General features: G+C 43.0%; 1 protein-coding gene across 4 annotated transcripts; it reads left to right on the plus strand.

Moving 5' to 3' along the window:
- Positions 1–2,091: 2,091 nt before the first annotated feature.
- LOC308337842 (immunity-related GTPase family M protein 1-like) lies at positions 2,092–13,208 on the plus strand. 4 transcript variants are annotated; one of them, XM_080831382.1, is made up of 5 exons: positions 2,092–2,259; positions 4,689–4,771; positions 5,648–5,765; positions 7,977–8,206; positions 10,837–13,208. In XM_080831382.1, the coding sequence occupies exons 4-5, from the start codon at positions 8,006–8,008 to the stop codon at positions 12,046–12,048; spliced, it is 1,413 nt and encodes a 470-aa protein (XP_080687508.1). In that variant the 5' UTR covers positions 2,092–2,259; positions 4,689–4,771; positions 5,648–5,765; positions 7,977–8,005; the 3' UTR covers positions 12,049–13,208. The 4 variants fall into 4 exon arrangements, with proteins under 4 accessions (XP_080687508.1, XP_080687510.1, XP_080687507.1 ...); XM_080831384.1 differs by lacking the exon at positions 5,648–5,765 and having other exon boundaries at positions 4,689–4,834; XM_080831381.1 differs by lacking the exon at positions 5,648–5,765.
- The last annotated feature ends 6,066 nt before the right edge of the window (positions 13,209–19,274 follow it).

A 19,274-nucleotide genomic window follows, 5' to 3' on the forward strand; every position in this document is an offset into this window, starting at 1 on the left:
TTGTCCTTGCTTCCCTTGCACACACACACATACCACGATTAAACCACAAGTTATATAGATAGATATATTATAAATAGATATATTATATAGATAGATATATTAAACCACAAGTTATATAGGTAGAAAGATAAATAGATATAGATCAGATATCTGGGATATCTCCTCCCCTCTGGGAACCACCAGTTTGTGTTCTGTGTTTCAGGGTCTCTCCCTCTCTCTCTCTCTTTTTCTACTTTTTCCTTTGTTTCTTTTGTTTCTTAAATTCCATGTATTGTTGCTTCCCAATGGCACACGGGAGAAGGATGAGGCACAAACAAGTCAGCTGTAAGAGAAAGGGAGCAGGGGACAACAGTAGAAAAGACCATTGCCCCGAACAACTTTTCAGTTCCATTTTTATTACATATAGACAGTAATTAACAGAAGAGAGGAAGAAGGCCAAACATTAGTCATATGTCTTATAGATAAACAAGAAGGAAGGCAAAATATGTTTAGCCAAGCAGTATAAAGTTTATAGTTGAGTAAGCACATTCAAAGGACTTACCTAATTAGCCACAGGTGCTCTCGGTTGGGGGGAAAGAGGAGATAAGGGAAAAATGAAGCAGGGGGCATTCTGCTCAGCTTCAAGGCCCTATATCATCCTCTCCCCCAGAGGCCTGTTGCCAGTATGTGTTTTTCTTGAAGCTATAGCGAAACATGCTTGGTAACTAGTAGAATTTCCCATGGGTTATATTTTAAGTAATACATTGTTCTGAGGGACAGTTACATGTATGAGTGAAGCCATATGGTATATGTCTTACTCTGACTTATTTCACTTATTTCACTTAACATTTTATTCTCTAGGTCTATTAATGTTGTTGTTGCAAATGGCAAGATCTTACTCTTTTTTTAAATTTTAACTTAATTTAATTTATTTATTTGTCAGAGAGAGAGAGAGAGTGAGCGAGCACAGGGGAGGGGGTGGGGTGGGAGAGGGAGAAGCAGGCTCCTGGCTGATCAAGGAGCCCAATGCAGGACTCGATCCCAGGACCCTGGGATAATGACCTCAGCTGAAAGCAGATGCTTAACCAACTGAGCCACCCAGGTGTCCCAAGCAATATCTCATTCTTTTTTAACGGCTGAGTAGTATTTACTTTATATATACATATTTTATGTGTTATATATACATATAAACTGTATGTTCTGTATATACATATATATAATCACATCTTCTGTATTCATTCCCCTATGGATGGAATTTTATTTTATTTTTTGATGCTGGTTTTTTTTTTTAAGATTTTATTTATTTATTTGCCAGAGAGAGAGAGAGAGTGAGTACAAGCAGGGGGAATGGCAGGCAGTGGGAGAAGCAGGCTCCCTGCTGAGCAAGAAGCCCAGTGCAGGACTCGATCCCAGGACCCTGTGATCATGGTCTAAGCTGCAGGCAAATGCCTAACCGACTCAACCACTCAGACATCCCTCATTCTGTGTAATTCTAATTGTTTTCTTAATTGGTCTTTCAGTTAGTTGATTTTTAGTATACAGAAATGCAACAGATTTTTGTATATTCATTTTGTATCTTGAAATGTTGTTAACTTTCTTCATTACTATGAACAAGTTTTTGGAGAAATCTTTGAGTTTATCTCTTCTTTTGTGGTGTGGATGACTTCTATATCTTTTTTTTTTCCCTGATTGTTATGACCAGAACTTCCAGGAATATTTTGCATAGAATGGTGTGGCAAGGCATCCTTGTTTTTTTCCTGATCTTAGAGGAAAAGATTTCTTCCTTTCACTTTTGAGTATGATGTTAGCTGGGGGCCTGCCTATATGGCTTTTATTATGCACAATTTGCTGAACATTTATTTAGGAAAAGACATTTAATTTTGTCTTTTTTTTTCCCTTGAACTAAGTTGACCATCTAATTTTTATCCTTTATTCCATTTATGTGATATATTATATACATTGATTTGCTCATGTGAAATTAAGCTTGCATCCCCAGCGACACAAATAAAATAAATCCCACCGACCCTGATGTATGACTCTTTTCATGTGATGTTGAATTTTTTTTGCTAATATTTTGTTGAAAAAATTTGCCTCTATTCTTATTAAGGATAATGGCTTGGGGAGAGGAAGCATGCAGTGAGCAGGAGGACACTAGGCTCCCCTCGTCCCATGAACCCAATGCGATAACTGTCAAGTCATCTTGAATATCCCAGGAATTGACCTGAAGATGGACAGAACAAACTCCAAACTAAAGGGAGAGAAGAGGCTGCATTGGAGAAGGTAGGAAGTGTGGAGTCCTGGTTTAGGAGAGAAAGGGATGTTGGGTGCTGCAGACAGGAGGGGAGGACATGGATGTGGAGAATGTGTGAGAGAGAGAGAGAGTGAGAGAGAGAGAGAGAGAGAGAGAGAGAGAGAAGTAGAGGAGCACATGGGGGGAACACAGCAGGAGAATATTATCCCACACCACTGACTTGGAAAACAAGAGGGGCTATATATTATGAGTTCTTGCAACCAGCTTGGCTTAAAGCCTGTTTTAAACAGCACAGCACGCTCGGCTTTAGCACAGCAGGCTTGGCTGTGCTGCTTCTGGAAAGAAGGCGGGCAAACAACCCAGGTCAGACAGCTTGGAAACAGGGATCTGAAGAATGCTTGGGGCACACAAGGGAGAGATTGTTTCCTTTTCTTGGAGTGTGACCTTGAAGTGTTCACACAAATGCCTCTCCTGAAACAATTCACAATTCCCCTTCCTTGCTCCATTTCCCTCCCACCCACCTCAGCCCTGACTGCTGGAAGCACCACAAGGCCGATATTGGCAGCCTAACTTGCTTACACCAAGCCCTACCCCGCTGCACTCTGGTGACTCTGGTGACACTGACCTTCTCAATCAGCTAGCTTCGGTTCCAGGACAGAGGCCCTACCCCATGAAGATAAGCACACACCCCCACCACGACACTATGTGGCCAGACCAAAGTGTTTTTTAAATTTTTTTAATTAAAAAAATTCATTTTATTTTGAAAGAGAGACAGTGTGTGCACATGCAAGTGGTGGTGAGAGAAGAAATCTCAAGCAGGCTCAATGTTTAGTGCAGAGTCCAGCCAGGGCTCAATCTCATGACCCTAAGATCATGATCTGAGCTGAAATCAAGAGTTGGACATTTAACCAACTGAGTCACTCAGGTGTCCCCAGACCAAAGAGTTTTGAGTGCAAAGGAGAGAACAAAACTGACAAAAGCAAGAAAGGACAGAAAATCACCAGAACTAATGACAAAACAGTTATAAAATGGTACTAAATACATATCTATCAATAATTACTTTGAATGTTAGTGGACTAAACACTCCAATCAAAAGACATTGGGTATCAGAATGGATTAAAAAATGTATTTCATACGTATAAGAATCTCATTTTATTCTATTATTTTTATAAAGATTTTCTTTTTCTTTCTTTCTTTCTTTCTTTCTTTCTTCCTTTCTTTCAGAGAGAAAGGGAGCACAAGTGAGAGAGCAGAAGCAGGGGGAGCAGCAGCGAGAGAGAAGCAGAGTCCCCACTGAGCAGACAGCCCGATGTGGGGCTCAATCTCAGGACCCTAAGATCATGACCTGAGCCAAAGGCAGCTGGTTAACTGACTAAGCCACTTAGACACCCCAAGAGACTCATCTTAGACTTAAAGGCACTTGCTGATGTAAAGTGAAGGGATGGATGGGGAAAATCCAAATCAAAGCTACAGTGAGGTATGACCATCTGTCAGAATGGCTAAAATCTTTTTGTGTCTTCTTTAATTTACACAAAAAGATGGAAAAACATTCCATGCTCATGAATTGGAAGAATAAACATTGTTAAAATGTCTATCCTGCCCGGAGCAATCTACACTTTCAATGCCATCTCTATACCATATAAAAAATGCCATCATTTTTCAAGGAGCTGGATTAAACCTAAAATTTGTATGGAACCAGAAAAGACCCCGAATCACTAAGGGAATGTTAAAAGCTGGGCACATCATGTTGCCTGACTTCAAGCTATATTACAAAGCTGTGATCAAGACAGCTTGGTATTGGCATAGAAACAGACACATAGATCAGTGGCACAGAATAGAGAACCCAGAAATGGACCCTCAACTCTATGGTCAACTAATCTTTGATAAATCAGGAAAAATATATCCAATGGAAAAAAGACAGTCTCTTCAATAAGTGGTGCTGGGAAAATTGAACAGCTTCATGTAGAAAATGAAACTTGACCATTCTCTTATACCATACACAAAGATAAATTCAAAATGGATGAAAGACCTCAATGTGAGACAGGAATCCATCAAAATCCTGAAGGAGAACATAGGCAGTGACCTCGTGGGGCTGGTCTCAGAGCACCCCTACCCTTCCCTGGGTTTCTCTGCTGAAGGTGCTCAAATAATCCTGACATGCCTCGGGTTAATGCTGTAGGAGTCCTACACTCCAGAATGGAGAAAGTGAAACTGGTTCTCCCCCTTTTTGAGAACTGGTGTGATTTCCAGGAATAGAAACTGAAAGCAGCCATCCCTGATTTCCCTGCACTTGGGCTGAGGTCCTGCCACAATCATTATCCAGAAATTACACAGCTCTGAGCAGCTTAGGCACTGGAACAGAAAACCCTGCACTTTCACCTTCCTAACTCCATTTCTGTCCTCTCCAGGCTCTTCCTAGGACACCCCAACCCAACGCAATTCTCTTCTTTCCTTACAGAGCATCCTGGGCATTGAACACGTTTTGGATGGTCTCAGAGGGAATGGTCTCTGCTTCAGGGCAGGACTCTTCCCCAGGGAGGGGTAAGTTCCAGGAAGACAACTGATACCTTCTTGATAGTAGTCACACAATGCTTCCTGGAGCAGGTAAGTGAGAGTGCTCCTACAACCCAACTTGGCTAATAATCCTCGTACTGTGACGTGAAAGATAGAGTCTGACACCAGAGCAGAAGAGCTTGGGGACTGGATTACCCATTTCAGTGAGTAGTCACCATTGGGACCCTCTCTGATATTCTTCAGGGACCAAACAGACCCAAACTCTTTGGCTGCTGCAAACCTATCCAGCCCCCACTGTGGAGGTAATGGGGTTATCACCTCCATGTTCATAGCACTGGGGTTGGAAAAGGACAGGAAGATTCATCATTCATATTCTCTTAGGGTCTAAGTAGTATGTAAGACAATGACAATTTCAAGGGGGTAGCCTGGAGTTGGGAGAGTCTATCTGGAACACTGCCTTGACCTCCAGTGGATTAGGGAGTGGGGGTGGGGTTTCAGGGACAAGGGGTCTAACAGACCTTAGACAATGTATAACAGTGCACATGTGTATCTGCATTGGAGAGACTATCCCCCTTGCTGGACACCAACTCCATCCTTCATCTCAGTGAGGTGGACTCTTGAAATACTCTTTCCCAGACCAGGTCCCTTTGTGCTTCATGCCCACTGATGACGCAGATGTTTATTATACTTTCCTAGAATAAATCAATATGTTGATTTTTTTCCCTCACCCTTTCCCTATGATGATAAAATGGGGGAAATATGGGCTTGTCCCACATTGGGTTCAAACTACAAAAGTCCTTGATGCCTTAGATTTCTAGTTTGGTGATCACTGGGCATGGTACGAACTATATAGGACCCTGCATTGGAAGACCACTAATGAGTGTTTTCCTTTCTGCTTCTTAGGTCATGAAATCTATCTGGTGCATTATGACAAGAGTTCAAAATAAAATTTACCCAGTGCAATAGAATCCAGTAGTTTAAAATAAGGGGTAGACAGACTGTTGGTAAACTCTTTCTTCAGGTATATGCATATGTGTGCATGCATGTGTATTGAGTGCGTACTTAGTTCTTACGTGAAATGCATCTCTCACTGCTGATCTCATTCAGAAGGCTGAAAGATCTGCTCACAGGGTCTGGTTCTTTTGCAAGCACAGCTGCCCTCTCTAGTTGAATCTGCTACCTGGGCTCCTTCCATAAAGGCCTATGTCTCTTTACTCAGAGACCCTCAAACTCTCTTTAGAGAGGGAAGATCAGAGGTTTAGCACGAGTAGGATCTACAAGAAGGAAGCGGGGCGAGGCACTTGCACCTGGACTTGTCTATGATGGCTTCTGGGTCAGTAATCTGAGCCTCAGTGTCCTGCAGACACGTATGCACTGACCACTCCTGGAATAACTTACAGGTTGTCATGGAGTTACCCTTGTCCCATCCTGCAATGGTAGTGACACATGGGCACAGTACTGCCTAAAAGGATCCCAAGAGGGTCCCATGTGCGGGGTTGTCTAGCACCAGGGGCAGGGCAGAGACCAGATGAGCAGGTAGTGGGGAATAGGAGAGCTGTGGCTGGTGCTTCGTAACCTCAGTCACCCCCCTTCAATAGGGTCCAGCTCAGGGGCTCAGCTGAGAAGGCATGTGAAAAGTCCATGGTCAGACATGGTCATAGAAATGGTCTGGAAAAATGTAGGTTGTGCTCACCTCCATCACCCACCTTGTGGTGGGGGGAGTGGTGGTCATACTCTGCCCCAGCCCCTACTTGCTTTCTGAAGGGCTGTGGCAGAACTGGCTTCAACATTTCAGATGACAGATTTAGGAAGCAAAGTTAAATTATCCATCAACCAATAAGCAGAGGATATACAATGGTATATTGTGTTTCATTCCTCTAACTGAAGTATGTCCTATACCAGCTGGGGCTAAGGGTAGTAGGCAGAATCTCAGGAATTATTTACTGTAAGTGCAAAGACTTGCATGTGTATTTTTATGATACTAATCATCTAACATGGGATGAAAGAATGCTTTTTGGGACTTTAAACTTTTGAAGACACAGGGGTTTTTTCAATTGATCTAACAGTTGGGAAGTCAAGGTGAGGTGGGTACACGTGGAAGTTGTGATGGGATTTAGACAAACCAGGAAAAGAAATCAAGGGCCGTAGCCCAGGTCCTATGTTCTGGCTGGCTTGGGCACCACAGGAACACTGATAAGGACATCCAGTTTTTTTCATCCCACACTGGGGCAAATTTACAGGCGAGCAGAATATAAAGCATGCTGAGGGGCAGCAAAAAGCCCTTCACACAACCAAGTCATTGAGCCTGGAACTCACCCAAGAGATTGTCACCCTGGAGCCATGATGTCAGTTCAGGCCTCCAGGGACTTCTGTGTACCCCATAAAGAAGAATGGAGGCTATTCTGGATAATAGTCAAGAGGGGTCTTAAAGAAGGCTTTGAGTACAAGGGCAAGGGCTACTCTTCTTCGTATTCCAGAATGTTCTTTCAGCCTGAGCCAGCCCAGAGCTCCATCTTTCTGACTTCTAGCCAGCTTTAGCCCTGCGTGCCCGCCCACCACCATGTCATTCACCCCCTCACCGAGCTCAGGGCACCTCCACTCCGTGCAGGAAGTGGCACCATTTTTGCTGACCTATTGCAGCCCTCCTGATGGAGGACCCTGAAAACTTTGTGGGCACAGGCCTCAGGAGATTCTAGTCCCCAAGCAGATGGGATCATGATCACATCATAATCCATCAGCTTCCCTCCCTCTGAACTCCCAGCATCTCCTGATCATTTCACTGGGCATCTCTAACTCCCAGTGGGGGTTAGGTTCCCTGCAACATTTTCTGAGAAGTGGGGACACATTTTGGGATTTCTCTTCACATTTGGAAATCAGTGAGTTTAATGTGGAGTGAGGACGGGAGTTGAGAGAGAACTGTGATTTCCATTTTCTCCCCCAAATTAGTAAGGGTGCATCCAGGGAGAGGTAGATGGTAATTGACAGCAATAATTGGACCCGTATCCCCAGGAGAAGCATCTCAGAATCCAGCCACGTCTCAGCCCCTGGGGCTGGAGATTCAGCATTTACTAGGATTGTCCCCCTCTCCTGTCCAGACAGAAACAGAAAGTCACACTGTGAATTTATATCTTGGATCCTGGGTCATTGCTATGCAGTTTGAGGCTTGTTTCTCATCTGTGAGACACTGTTTCTTGATCTGTGACCAGGAATAATACTATCGCTTGTTTAATAGAGCTCGGAGAAGATTAATCAAGAAAAGTCATGCGGAAGATCCTGCCCACACAGACTCACACATCAAAATCTTCATATACTGCAGTAAGAGGTGGAGGGAATAAGAAGAACCAGAGAGAAGCCTTCCTCAGAGGTCATAAGACGAGGGAGAATTCACCAAGCAGTTGCTGGCAGGCCTCCCCAGGCCTTCACTTGGATCTTAGCATGAAGCCCTCCTTGAAGTCCTGTGAGGTGGGTAGCTTCCCTGCTGCACAAGGCAGAACATTGGGGCTCAGTTTTGAATGTGAAAACATTCACATTACCACGGGCCAAGCCTGTCTGAAAACTCAGTCAAGGCTCTTGGCAATTTCCTCATTGGAAGAAAGCACCCAGAGAACTCTGGGGGGCAATCATGCAAGGAGGACACACCATTGGAGAAGAAAGCCAGTGTGGTGGGTAACAAGCTGCACCATAGCTCCTACAGCTCAACATGAAATTTGTCCTACAGATAGGACTGCAGTCCTTTTCAGCAGAAACTTGAGTGTTTGGATGTGAAGTCTCATCTCCAGGAGCATCAAGGAGAGCCCTGATGTACAATGATGTGCAATGAGGCTGTACAAGAAAACTCCTCAGCAAAGAATCGGTCTTGAATTACAAAGTGTTTTAAAATTTGCATTTGTGCACACAGAGATAGTAGATGTCTTAAGGGAAATTACCACAGCAAGCAGCCATAACTTGTGGGATTGTGAAAGCCCACCAGCCAGCATTGTGTGTGTAGCCCCCAGGAGGAGAGTCCAGTGGGTAATCCCAACCAGGTCTCTTTCCCAATTCTGCCATATGAAATGCTTGCAGTCTTGTTTTTTTTTTTTTTCTTAAGATTTTATTTATTTATTTGACAGACAGAGATCACAAGTAGGCAGAGAGAGAGAGGAGGAAGCAGTCTCTCTGCTGAGCAGAGAACCCGATGCGGGGCTCGATCCCAGAATCCTGGGATCATGACCTGAGCCTAAGGCAGAGGCTTTAACCCACTGAGCCACCCAGGCGCCCCAAATGCTTGCAATCTTACTGTAGGGTTCAGCTTACAAGAGAAAGCTCATGGGAGAGCTTAAATACTTATAGCAATGATCACAGCAAAGATAAACAATCAAGTACAAACGTAAGTACTGACTTAAAAATCAGTAGGATATTATTGAAAAGCTTGTGTAACTTAAATGTTGCAGTGGATGAGGGACAGGGATTTTTTAGGTATGCAGTTAGTGGTGAAAGATACGGAAAATGGGGGAAAACTTTTCACTGCTGTTAAGAAAATTAAATTGTTCTTGACTTTGAAGACATATGTATTGAGGATGTGTCGGTCCTCAGGACTGAACAGTACGGAGAGTTGGCACAAGTTTGCTTCTGCCTGGGGACATCCCGGTGGGACATCCTGCTCACCCAATTTGGGTGGAGGAGTCCCCATACTTGCCTGGTTCCTGACTGAGCAACCCTCACAATGTCCTTCTGCTCAAGTCCCCTCCCTCCATAACCTGCTGAGAAGCTGACTACTACTAGCACAGCTACAGAGCATTCACCAGTGGTCTCCTCTGAGCCTCTAATATGCACACCTCCTCCATGAGCACCCTTCCTGCTTTTCTTTTCAACAACTTCATTGGGATATAATTTACACATTCTGTGATTCATCCCTTTAAAGTTTTCAGTAGCTTTGAATATATTCACAAAGTTGTACACCCATCATAACCAAATTTAGAACATGTTCATTATCCAAAAGATATCCTGTACCTCTTGACTACCTCTCTTTTCCCTCCTGCCATTTGCCCTTCTGATCTAGGAAACCCTCAATATATTTTCCGTGCCTAAGGATTTGCCTTTTCCGGACATTTCATATGAATAGAATCACAGAATACATGGGCCCATGGGCTGTCAGCATTCACTGAGCATAATGTTTTGGGGTTCTTCAGTACTTCATTTTTTTCTTGCCCAATAGCAATCTTTTGTATGGATAGACCACTTTTCTTTATCCATTGAACAGCGGGTGGACAACTGTGTAAATTCCACCTGAGGGGTTATTGTAATAATGTTGTTGTGAACATTTGCATGCAGGTTTTACCTAGATGTACGTTTTCATCCCTCTTAGGTATGCACCTAGGAATGTAACTGCTGGGTCATTTGGTGACTCTGTTTAAATTATTTTATTAGTTTTATTGGAAAAGATTTGGCATACAATACTGTATGAATTTAAGGCATATAGCATGATTTATATATGTTGTGAAGTAATTACCACAGTAGGTTCAGCTAACATCCATCATCTCAATAAAAGGAAAAGAACGAAGAATAAAGAGAAAAAGTTCTCCATGTGATGAGAACTCAGGATATAGTCCCTTGACAACTTTCCTATAAATCATACAATCGTGTTATCTGTAGTTATCAGGTTGTACACTACATCCCTAGTACTTACTTATCTTATAACTGAAATCTTGTACCTTTTGAACACTTCCTCCAATTCTGCCTTCTCACTCTGTGATAAATAGAATCCATAAGTGTGTTCTCTTTTCCTATGAATTTATTTTAATTTTAGATTCCACACATCGGTTAGAGCATGCAGTATTTGTCTGTGTGATTTATTTTACTTAGCATAATGCTTTCAGTGTCCATACATGTTACAAATGGTAGGATTTCCTCATTTCCTATGGTTGAATATGTTTAAATTTTTGACAAACGAGCAAACATTTTTCCAGAGGCTTGCCGTTTGTCACCTAAGTACCTTTGCAGGGAGTTGGGTGTGGGTCTGATGCCCTCAGTTTGGGTTACCAAATTTCCGATGATTCCTCTGCCACCCTATGTGCCGGACTCTCTTAACTCCCCTGTTTTTCCTATTTCTGCAGGTCACTCCATTGCTCAGTGACGTGACACAGCCCACCCACCCTCTTCACACCCCATTACTTGCATCCTCCACCTCTGATATGCCGTACAATATGGGCTGGAGTGTCCTACCTAAGGAGGTTGCCATAAACATGGAAAAGGCCTTGGGAGGAGGGAAGTTGCTGGAGGTGGTCTCTGTGGTCAGGGAGACCCTGAAGACAGCATCCAGTGCCCCAGTGAACATTGCAGTGACTGGGGACTCCGGCAATGGCATGTCCTCCTTCATCAATGCACTGCGGGGAATTGGGCAGGAGGAGGAGGACTCAGCTCCCACTGGGGTGGTGAGGACCACCCAGGTTCCCACTCGCTACTTTTCCTCCCACTTTCCCAACGTGGTGCTGTGGGACCTACCCGGAATAGGGGCAGGTACCCAAAGCCTGGGGAACTATCTGCAGGAGATGCAGTTTAGTCTGTATGACCTCTTCATCATCATTGCATCGGAACAGTTCAGCATGAATCTCGTGAAGCTTGCCAAAATCATCCAGGGCCTGGGAAAGAAGTTCTATATCGTCTGGACCAAGCTGGATAGGGACATCAGCACAAGTGCCTACTTGAAAGAACGACTCCTAAAGAATATTCAGGAGAATATCCAGGAAAATCTCCAAAAAGAGGGAGTGTGTAAACCCAATATATTCCTGGTCTCTAGCTTTGACCCCTTATTGCATGACTTCCCCAAGCTTAGGAGCACCTTGCACAGGGACATTTCTGACACCAGGTACCATGTTCCCCTAGAGAATCTGTCCCACACTTTTAAGAAGGCCATTAATGACAAAGTGATCACTTGCAGGAAGAAAATAGCCTCAAAGTCTTTTGACACCCTTGGTATCTGGAATGCAGATGATCTGGAGGAAAGTCTGATGGCCTACCGCTTGCTCTTTGGTATAGATGATGAATCTCTCCAGCAGATGGCTCAGAGTATGGGGAAACCCATAGAGGAGTACAGGGCCCTTATGAAGTCTCGAGATCTAAACACTGTCCACAGAGGGAACTGGCTATTTTCTTGCATGAATTGTAATGTAGTCTCTTGCTTATGTTTAATTCTGAGATGTATCCCACTGTTAGGTGGCTTTGTTTTCAACTCCCTTAGAAAGTGGAAACACAGACGTCTCCTTGAAATAGTTGCCAAGGACACCAAGGACATCCTGAAGAAAATCCTGACAGACTCCATCCTCTGAAGAAGTGGTGTCTCAGCAGCCTCCTTCCGAAGGGAAGTCAGGACATCTGGGGTCCTGTCCTCACACGGTCTCCTTTCTGAATTCTCAACCAAGCTCAATTACTTTCACTTTCATTGATTGTAAGTTCCTGGAGGTATATGAGATGACTTGCTGATTTTGAACTCATGTCAGGAAATCCCCAAATATGTTGTACTTTTGTCATTTATTAAATGAGCCTGCATCCAAAGGTGGAAGAAAATATCTGCTCAATGTGACATACAGTCTCATTCTGACATCCATTTCTCACTTAACTTTAACATCAGTTCTCTGATGTCCATGTTCTTTCACTTCTCATCTCACACTCTGTGGACTCACACAATCTTGACCTCCCTGTGTGTCAGCGGTAGACACTTTAAGATGACCTCTAACATTTCCTCCTATTTTCATGGGTGTGTTTAAACCCTTTCCCTGGAGTGACTAATAGAATATGGCAGCAATAAATCAATGTCCAAAAATTCCGGAACTTTGTTATGAAAAGTGCATCTCTGTCTTATAAACACTCTGCTCACTGGTTCTGTCCTGCTCCTGCTCCAGCTCTGTCTTCCCCCCTCTCTCCATCTCCCTCTCCTCTTTCCTCTCTCGGCCTAGTTACCATAAAAATTTTGGAGAGGTCCTGAGGAATCAGAGGCCATGTGGAGGATAGCAGAGGCAGCCTACATCAACTGCTGGTCATCTTGAGAGTAAATCCTCCAACCCCAGCAAGACTTCAGGAGATGCAGCCCAGCTGATAGCTTGACTGCCATCTCAGGAGAGACCCTTATCCAGAACCACACAATTAAAACGGTTCCTGAATTTCTGGCCCTCAGAAACTATCAGCAAATAAACACTTGTTTTAAGCCACTAAGTTTCAGGATAATTTGATCCACAACGACAGATACCAGATAATACCATCAAGAAGCTCCTTACAAAATGGCCAGTTGTGAGTGAACTCCTCTCTCTGTGAGAGTCACTCCTGCATGTACCCAGCATGAAGGAGCTGCACCCTCTCCAATCACAGCTCTTCCTCCTTGGCCCCTGGACATGTCCTTCCTTGCTACCTACTGAAGGACCAGCCTCTGCCAACATTTTCAGGTCATTTCATCCAACCTCAGGCCGCACAGAGTTATCCAGTTTGGGCATCTATATTGAACAAGAAAAAAACAGAAAAAAAAAAAAGAGAAAAGAAAGAGCTAGCTAGCTACATACAGCCATGCTCAGTAGTTGAAGGGAGAGTAAATGACAGTAGAATGTGAGCACTCCCCTGAGGAAGAGCAGGCTAGGGTTCTCCCTGAAAGTGTTCTGTGAAACACCCCTAATTCCTGCTCTCACTTGGACTACTTGCTCTCTCAGCCTGGAGCACAGGCCTTGCGTGTATCCATCCATTAACTTAGTGGCACTGGTGCTTCTGGATTCCCTGTTCCCTGTTCATTTACATTGCATCCATTCTCAAAGTGAGAAAAAAAGTTCTCTGTGTGGTAAACTTTCTAGTCTTTGCATTTCAAATTAATGCCATTGTTTTGTGATCGCTTTCAATAGTTTAACTGAGTAGAGGATTCCGGACACAACATCATATTCTCTTAGAACTATGAAGATCTATCTCCTTCTAGCATGCCATGTTGCCAGTAAAAAGCCCAATGCCAATTGTGTTCACATTCCTTGGATGACCACCTGGTTGTCTCCAAGGAAAATTGTAGGAACTCTTCATCCGTGGGTTTTAGAAATGTCAGCAGGGACTAGTGACCTAGAGCACTTCCATCAACACTCAGCGTTCAGAAGGTTACATAAGTTAATCTGTAATGTCAACATTATACCAAAAGATTAATTACTCTCCATATATCTGTGGTTCAGTCCTTTCCACACCACATAGGTAAACTTAATTATCTGTTCTCTGTCAATGCCTGTCCTCTCTTTTTCCACAATTATGAAGACTGCTGCTAGGAGCACCTGTCCATGCCTTCTGCACATATTTGCAGAGTGACTCTTAAGTATAGTGTTAGGAGCGGAAATGCTGAATCCTGAGGCACATGAATGTGCAATTTTATGATTTGCCATACTGTTTTTTCAAAAGGATTGTATTGATTTACAGTACCAGCAGCCATGTTTCAGAGAGTCTATCAATGCACATTCTCACCAATACCTGAATTTGTCCAAGTTTTCAAATTTTGCAGTCAAACTAATTAATGATGTTATATCAGTGCACAGAGATGAATTTGTCTCACTACCTAACTTGTGGTAATTTCTCTATTTTTCTCTATACATGTTTCTTTTTCTGTGAACATTCTGTACATGTCTTTCACCCATCTCCATGCTGGATTGTTTCAATTTTTCTTAGTGACTTCTGGAATTTAAAAAATACTTTCCTTCCGTTGATCATTAGTTGACTACATTTATACAAAAATCTCCAGATTTGTGGAGATTTCTAAACTTTCTTTTTGCATTTGTTTTCATGAAGAGAAGCTTTTCACTTTAATTAGTCAAAGTATCACGTTGGTCAGTCTGTGTTATACAGCTGCCATCTTGTTATCTTTATACCGGTATCATCTCATTTAAGAAAACTTTCTCTAGGAGAAAAAGGAGGAGTTAAGATGGCAGAGGAATAGGGGAGTCTAACTTCATCTTGTCTCTGGAATTCAGCTTGATAGTTATCAAATCATTCTGAACACTTGCAAAATTAACTGGAGGTCTTAGAAAAGAATTGCTGAGATTCTACAAATAGGAAAGCAACCATTTGCAAGGTAGAAGGTGGAGAGACATGAATCTGGAGATATAGATCAGAAGATAAACTGCCGGGGAAGAGTCTGGCTTAAGGAGGCTACCAGAAAGTATTTAAGCAGTGGAAACACAAGATCAGAACTTTTGAAGTCTGCGTGGGTGGGAGACATCCTCCCTGGAAAGCTCAGGTGGTGGAGCAGAGCAGAATATCAGGTGGGACAGCTTTGTCTCAGGATCCCCATGGCCACAAAGAGAATGGGGGTGCCTGAGTGTGGCAGAGTGCCCAAACATCAGAGTAGGGAAGTCTTCCGCAAACAGTTGAGTTTAGAAGCTGGCTTTCTACACAGTGTTGCCATAAACCACAAACTGCTGCTTGGTTGGGTGACCACTCTCCAACCAGGAGCCAAGCAAATGGCAGAAGCCCAGTGAGACGCCCCTTCCTCCCCTGAGGAGGGGTGGGGGCCTGCGCCACAGGATCTGATCAAGTTTGGAGTCTTGAAACAGGGTGGCATGCCTGAGATAAAAAATGTTCTGTCACAGGATAGGTGAGCATAGAGTTCAGAAGGAATCCAGGGAGACAAGAGTGATTAACTGCTTTTCTGTGAGTGGGGTGTGACCTTTCAGCTCTGGGGCTAGGAATTGGGGTGCTACCATTTTTATCCTCCCCATTGGTGCTGAAAGCCTTCAGGTAGCAATACAGCACCACCTAGTGCAATCCACAGCTGCTTGCACTGAACCCAGCACACTGGCAAGGGTGGGTGGCACATTTCAACCAGGAAAGACCTCGAGAATCAGTGCAACAGACCCCTGCCCCATAAGACCAGCAGGAACATGAGGCTAATACCTAGTTGACTGATTATACAGAACTGCAAAACTTAAACTCTAGGGTAAAACTGTATATAACATTCATCATTTTTTTTCTTATTCTATAGTCTTTCAATTTTATATTTTTTTCCTTTTTAGCTATTTTTTTATTTTATTCATTCCCTTTTAAGTCTTTCTGAATTTTTATATTTAGGCATATATATATATATATATATATATATACACACATTTTTGGTTTCCTTTCATTGTATTCAATTTTATTTTTTCTCTATATAAAAGTTTTTCTTTCTTTCTTATTTTGGGACATAATTTCCTCAAACAAACAGCTCAAAACACACCCAGGATTTAGTTTATTTTGTGTTCTGTTCTCCTTCTTGTTTGATTATTTCTTTCTCTCTGCCTCTCTGTCTTTCTGTCTCTCTCTCTCTTTCTCTCTCTCTCTTTTAGTTTGTATTCTCTTCTGATTTCCTTTGTGCATATATTTCTTGTGTTATTACTAGTTTTACATTTTTCTCACCCTTTCATCTGTTGTTTTCTGGACATAATTATGAGATGGAAAAACTCACCCCCAAAAAGAACAAGAGGCAGTTCCCACTGACAGAGATTTAATTTATATGGATTCAAGTAAGATGTCGGAAATAGAACTCAAAACAATTAGGAAGATGGTAGCTGGGCTTGAAAAAAGCATAGAAGACACTAAAGAATCCCTTACCAGAGTAATAAAAGAACTAAAATCTAATCAGGCCAAAATCAAAATAGCTAGATGCAATAAAAAATGGAGCCTCCAACTGCTACAATAAATGAGGGAGAAGAAAGTTAGTGATATAGAAGGCAAAATGATGGAAAACAAGGAAACTGAGAAAAAGAGAAATGAAAACTGCTAGATCACAAAGGGAAGATTTGAGAGATCAGTGATAACATAAAGCAAAAACAATACCAGAAGGGTCTCAGAGGAAGAGGAAAGATGGGTGCTGAAGGTTTATTTGAACAGATTATAGCTGAGAACTTCCCTAATCTGGGGAAGGAAACTGGCCTTCAAGTCCTAGAGGCACAGAGAATTCCCTTTAAATCAATAAAAACAGGTAAACAACTAGACATAATAATGAAGCTTGTAAATTTCAGAGATAAATAGAAAACCCTGAAAGCAGATCAGGATGAGAGGTCTTTAACTTACAAAGGTAGGAATATAAGGCTGGCAGCAGACATGTCCACAGAGAACTGGCAGACCAAAGGACTGGCATGATATATTCAAGGTGATGAATGAGAAGAATATGCAGCCAAGAATACTTTATCCAGGAGGAGTCAAGATGGTGGAGAAGTAGCCGGCTGAGACAACATCAGGGAGCAGGAGATCAGCTACATAGCTTATCAAACCATTCCAAACACCTACAAATCCAACAGGAGATCGAAGAGAAGAAGAGCAACAATTCTAGAAACAGACAATTGACCACTTTCTGAAAGGTAGAATCGGTGGAGAAGAGAATCCAAAGTGACGGGAAGATAGACTGCGGAGGGAGGGGGCGGCTCCTGGCCCCCGGCGGAGCAACAGAGCACAAAATCGGGACTTTTAAAAGTCTGCTCCACTAAGATACATCGCTCCAGAGGCTAAACCAGGGTGAAGGCCGCCCAGGGTCAGCATAATCTCAGGTCCCGCGGGGTCACAGAAGGATCGGAGGTGTCTTAGTGTCACAGAGCTCACAGGTATTAGAGCAGGGATGGTGGCTACAGAGACAGCTGAGGAGTGAACTCTCAACTTGGGGTTACCCTGAACTGTAATCCGTGGCACAGGCCACTGCTCTGTGAGTGGGGTCCCCACAAGATCCGGGGAGACCCCCTTGGAAGAGCTCAGGGATCTGTGGGGTTTGGAGACTCTAGGCAGAGCTGTGTGATAGAGACAGAGACGCTTGGTCACAGGCTGGGTGAGCTTGGAGTGCAGCCGGAGGCCAGGGAGACAGGAGTGATTGAGTGCTTTTCTCTGAGGGCACACTGAGGAGTGGGGCCCCGAGCTCTTGGCTCCTCCGGGACAGAGATTGGGAGGTCACCATTTTCATTCCCGTCCTCCAGAACTCTACGGAAAGCGTTCAGGGAACAAAAGCTCCCGAAATCGAACCCGAGCGGATTGCCCAGCCTGGCCCCTGGTAAGGGCGGTGCAATTCTGCCTCGGGCAAAGACACTTGAGAATCACTACAACAGGCCCTCCCCCAGAAGATCAATGAGAAATCCAGCCACGACCAAGTTCTCTTACCAAGGAGAACAGCAGAATTCCAGAGGAGGAGAAAGCAAAGCATGGAATTCATGGCTTTCTCCACGTGATTCCTTAGTCTTGGAAAGTTAATTAATTTTTTTTAATTTTATGTTTTTTTCTTCTGCTAATTTTTTTAAAGTTTTACTCTTTCTTCTTTTAACATTTTTTAACTAGTTTATCTTTTTTTTAAAAAAGATTTTATTTATTTATTTGAGAGAGAATGAGTGAGAGAGAGCATGAGAGAGAAGGTCGGAGGGAGAAGCAGACTCCCCAAGGAGCTGGGAGCCCGATGCAGGACTCGATCCTGGAAATCAGGGATCATGACCTGAGCCGAAGGCAGTTGCTCAACCAACTGAGCCACCCAGGGGCCCCATAACTATATATATATATAATTTTTTATATTTTTTCTTTATTTGTTTTCTTTAAAAAAAATTTTTTTCTGAACTTCTTTTTAACCCCTTTCCTCCCCCCATGATTTGGGGTCTTTTCTGATTTGGTTAAAGCACATTTTTCTGGGGTCTTTGCCACTCTTTTACTATTTTATTTGCTCCTACATATATTCTTATCTGGACAAAATGACAAGGCTGAAAAACTCACCACAAAAAAAGAACAAGAGGCAGTATGAAGGCTAGGGACCTGATCAATACGGACATTGGTAATATGTCAGATCTAGAGTTCAGGATGACAATTCTCAAGGTTCTACTGGGCTCGAAAAGGGCATGGAAGATATTAGAGAAACCCTCTCTGGAGAAATAAAAGCCCTTTCTGGAGAAATAAAAGAACTAAAATCGAAACAAGTTGAATTCAAAAAAGGTATTAATGAGGTGCAATAAAAAATGGAGGCTCTTACTGCTAGGATAAATGAGCCAGAAGAAAGAACTAGTGATATAGAAGACCAAATGACAGAGAATAAAGAAGCTGAGCCAAAGAGAGACAAACAGCTACTGGACCACAAGAGGACAATTTGAGAGATAAGTGATACCATAAGACAAAACAACATTAGAATAATTGGGATTCCAGAAGAAGAAGAGAGAGGGGAGCAGAAGGTATATTGGAGAGAATTATTGCGGAGAATTTCCCTAATATGGCAAAGGGAGCAAACGTCAAAATCCAGGAGGTGAGGTGAATCCCCCTCAAAATCAATAAGAATAGGTCTACACCCCGTCATTGAATAGTAAAACTAACAAGTCTTAGTGACAAAGGAAAAATCCTGAAAGCAGCCCGGGACAAGAAGTCTGTAACATACAATGGTAAAAATATTAGATTGGCAGCAGACTTATCCACAGAGACCTGGCAGGCCAGAAAGAACTGGCATGATATAGTCAGAGCACTAAATGAGAAAAACGTGCAGCCAAGAATACTATATCCAGCTAGGCTATCATTGAAAATAGAAGGAGCGATCAAGAGCTTCCAGGACAAACAAAAA

This window comes from Martes martes, assembly GCF_963455335.1.
Source record: "Martes martes genome assembly, contig: scaffold_425, whole genome shotgun sequence".
NCBI classification, from domain to species: domain Eukaryota; kingdom Metazoa; phylum Chordata; class Mammalia; order Carnivora; family Mustelidae; genus Martes; species Martes martes.

Coding starts and splice junctions, on each gene's coding strand:
- LOC308337842 (XM_080831384.1), top strand. CDS start 8,006: ATGCGGAAGATCCTGCCCACACAGACTCACACATCAAAATCTTCATAT. Junction 8,207..10,836: donor CCTCCTTGAAGTCCTGTGAG/GTGGGTAGCTTC, acceptor CTATTTCTGCAG/GTCACTCCATTGCTCAGTGA.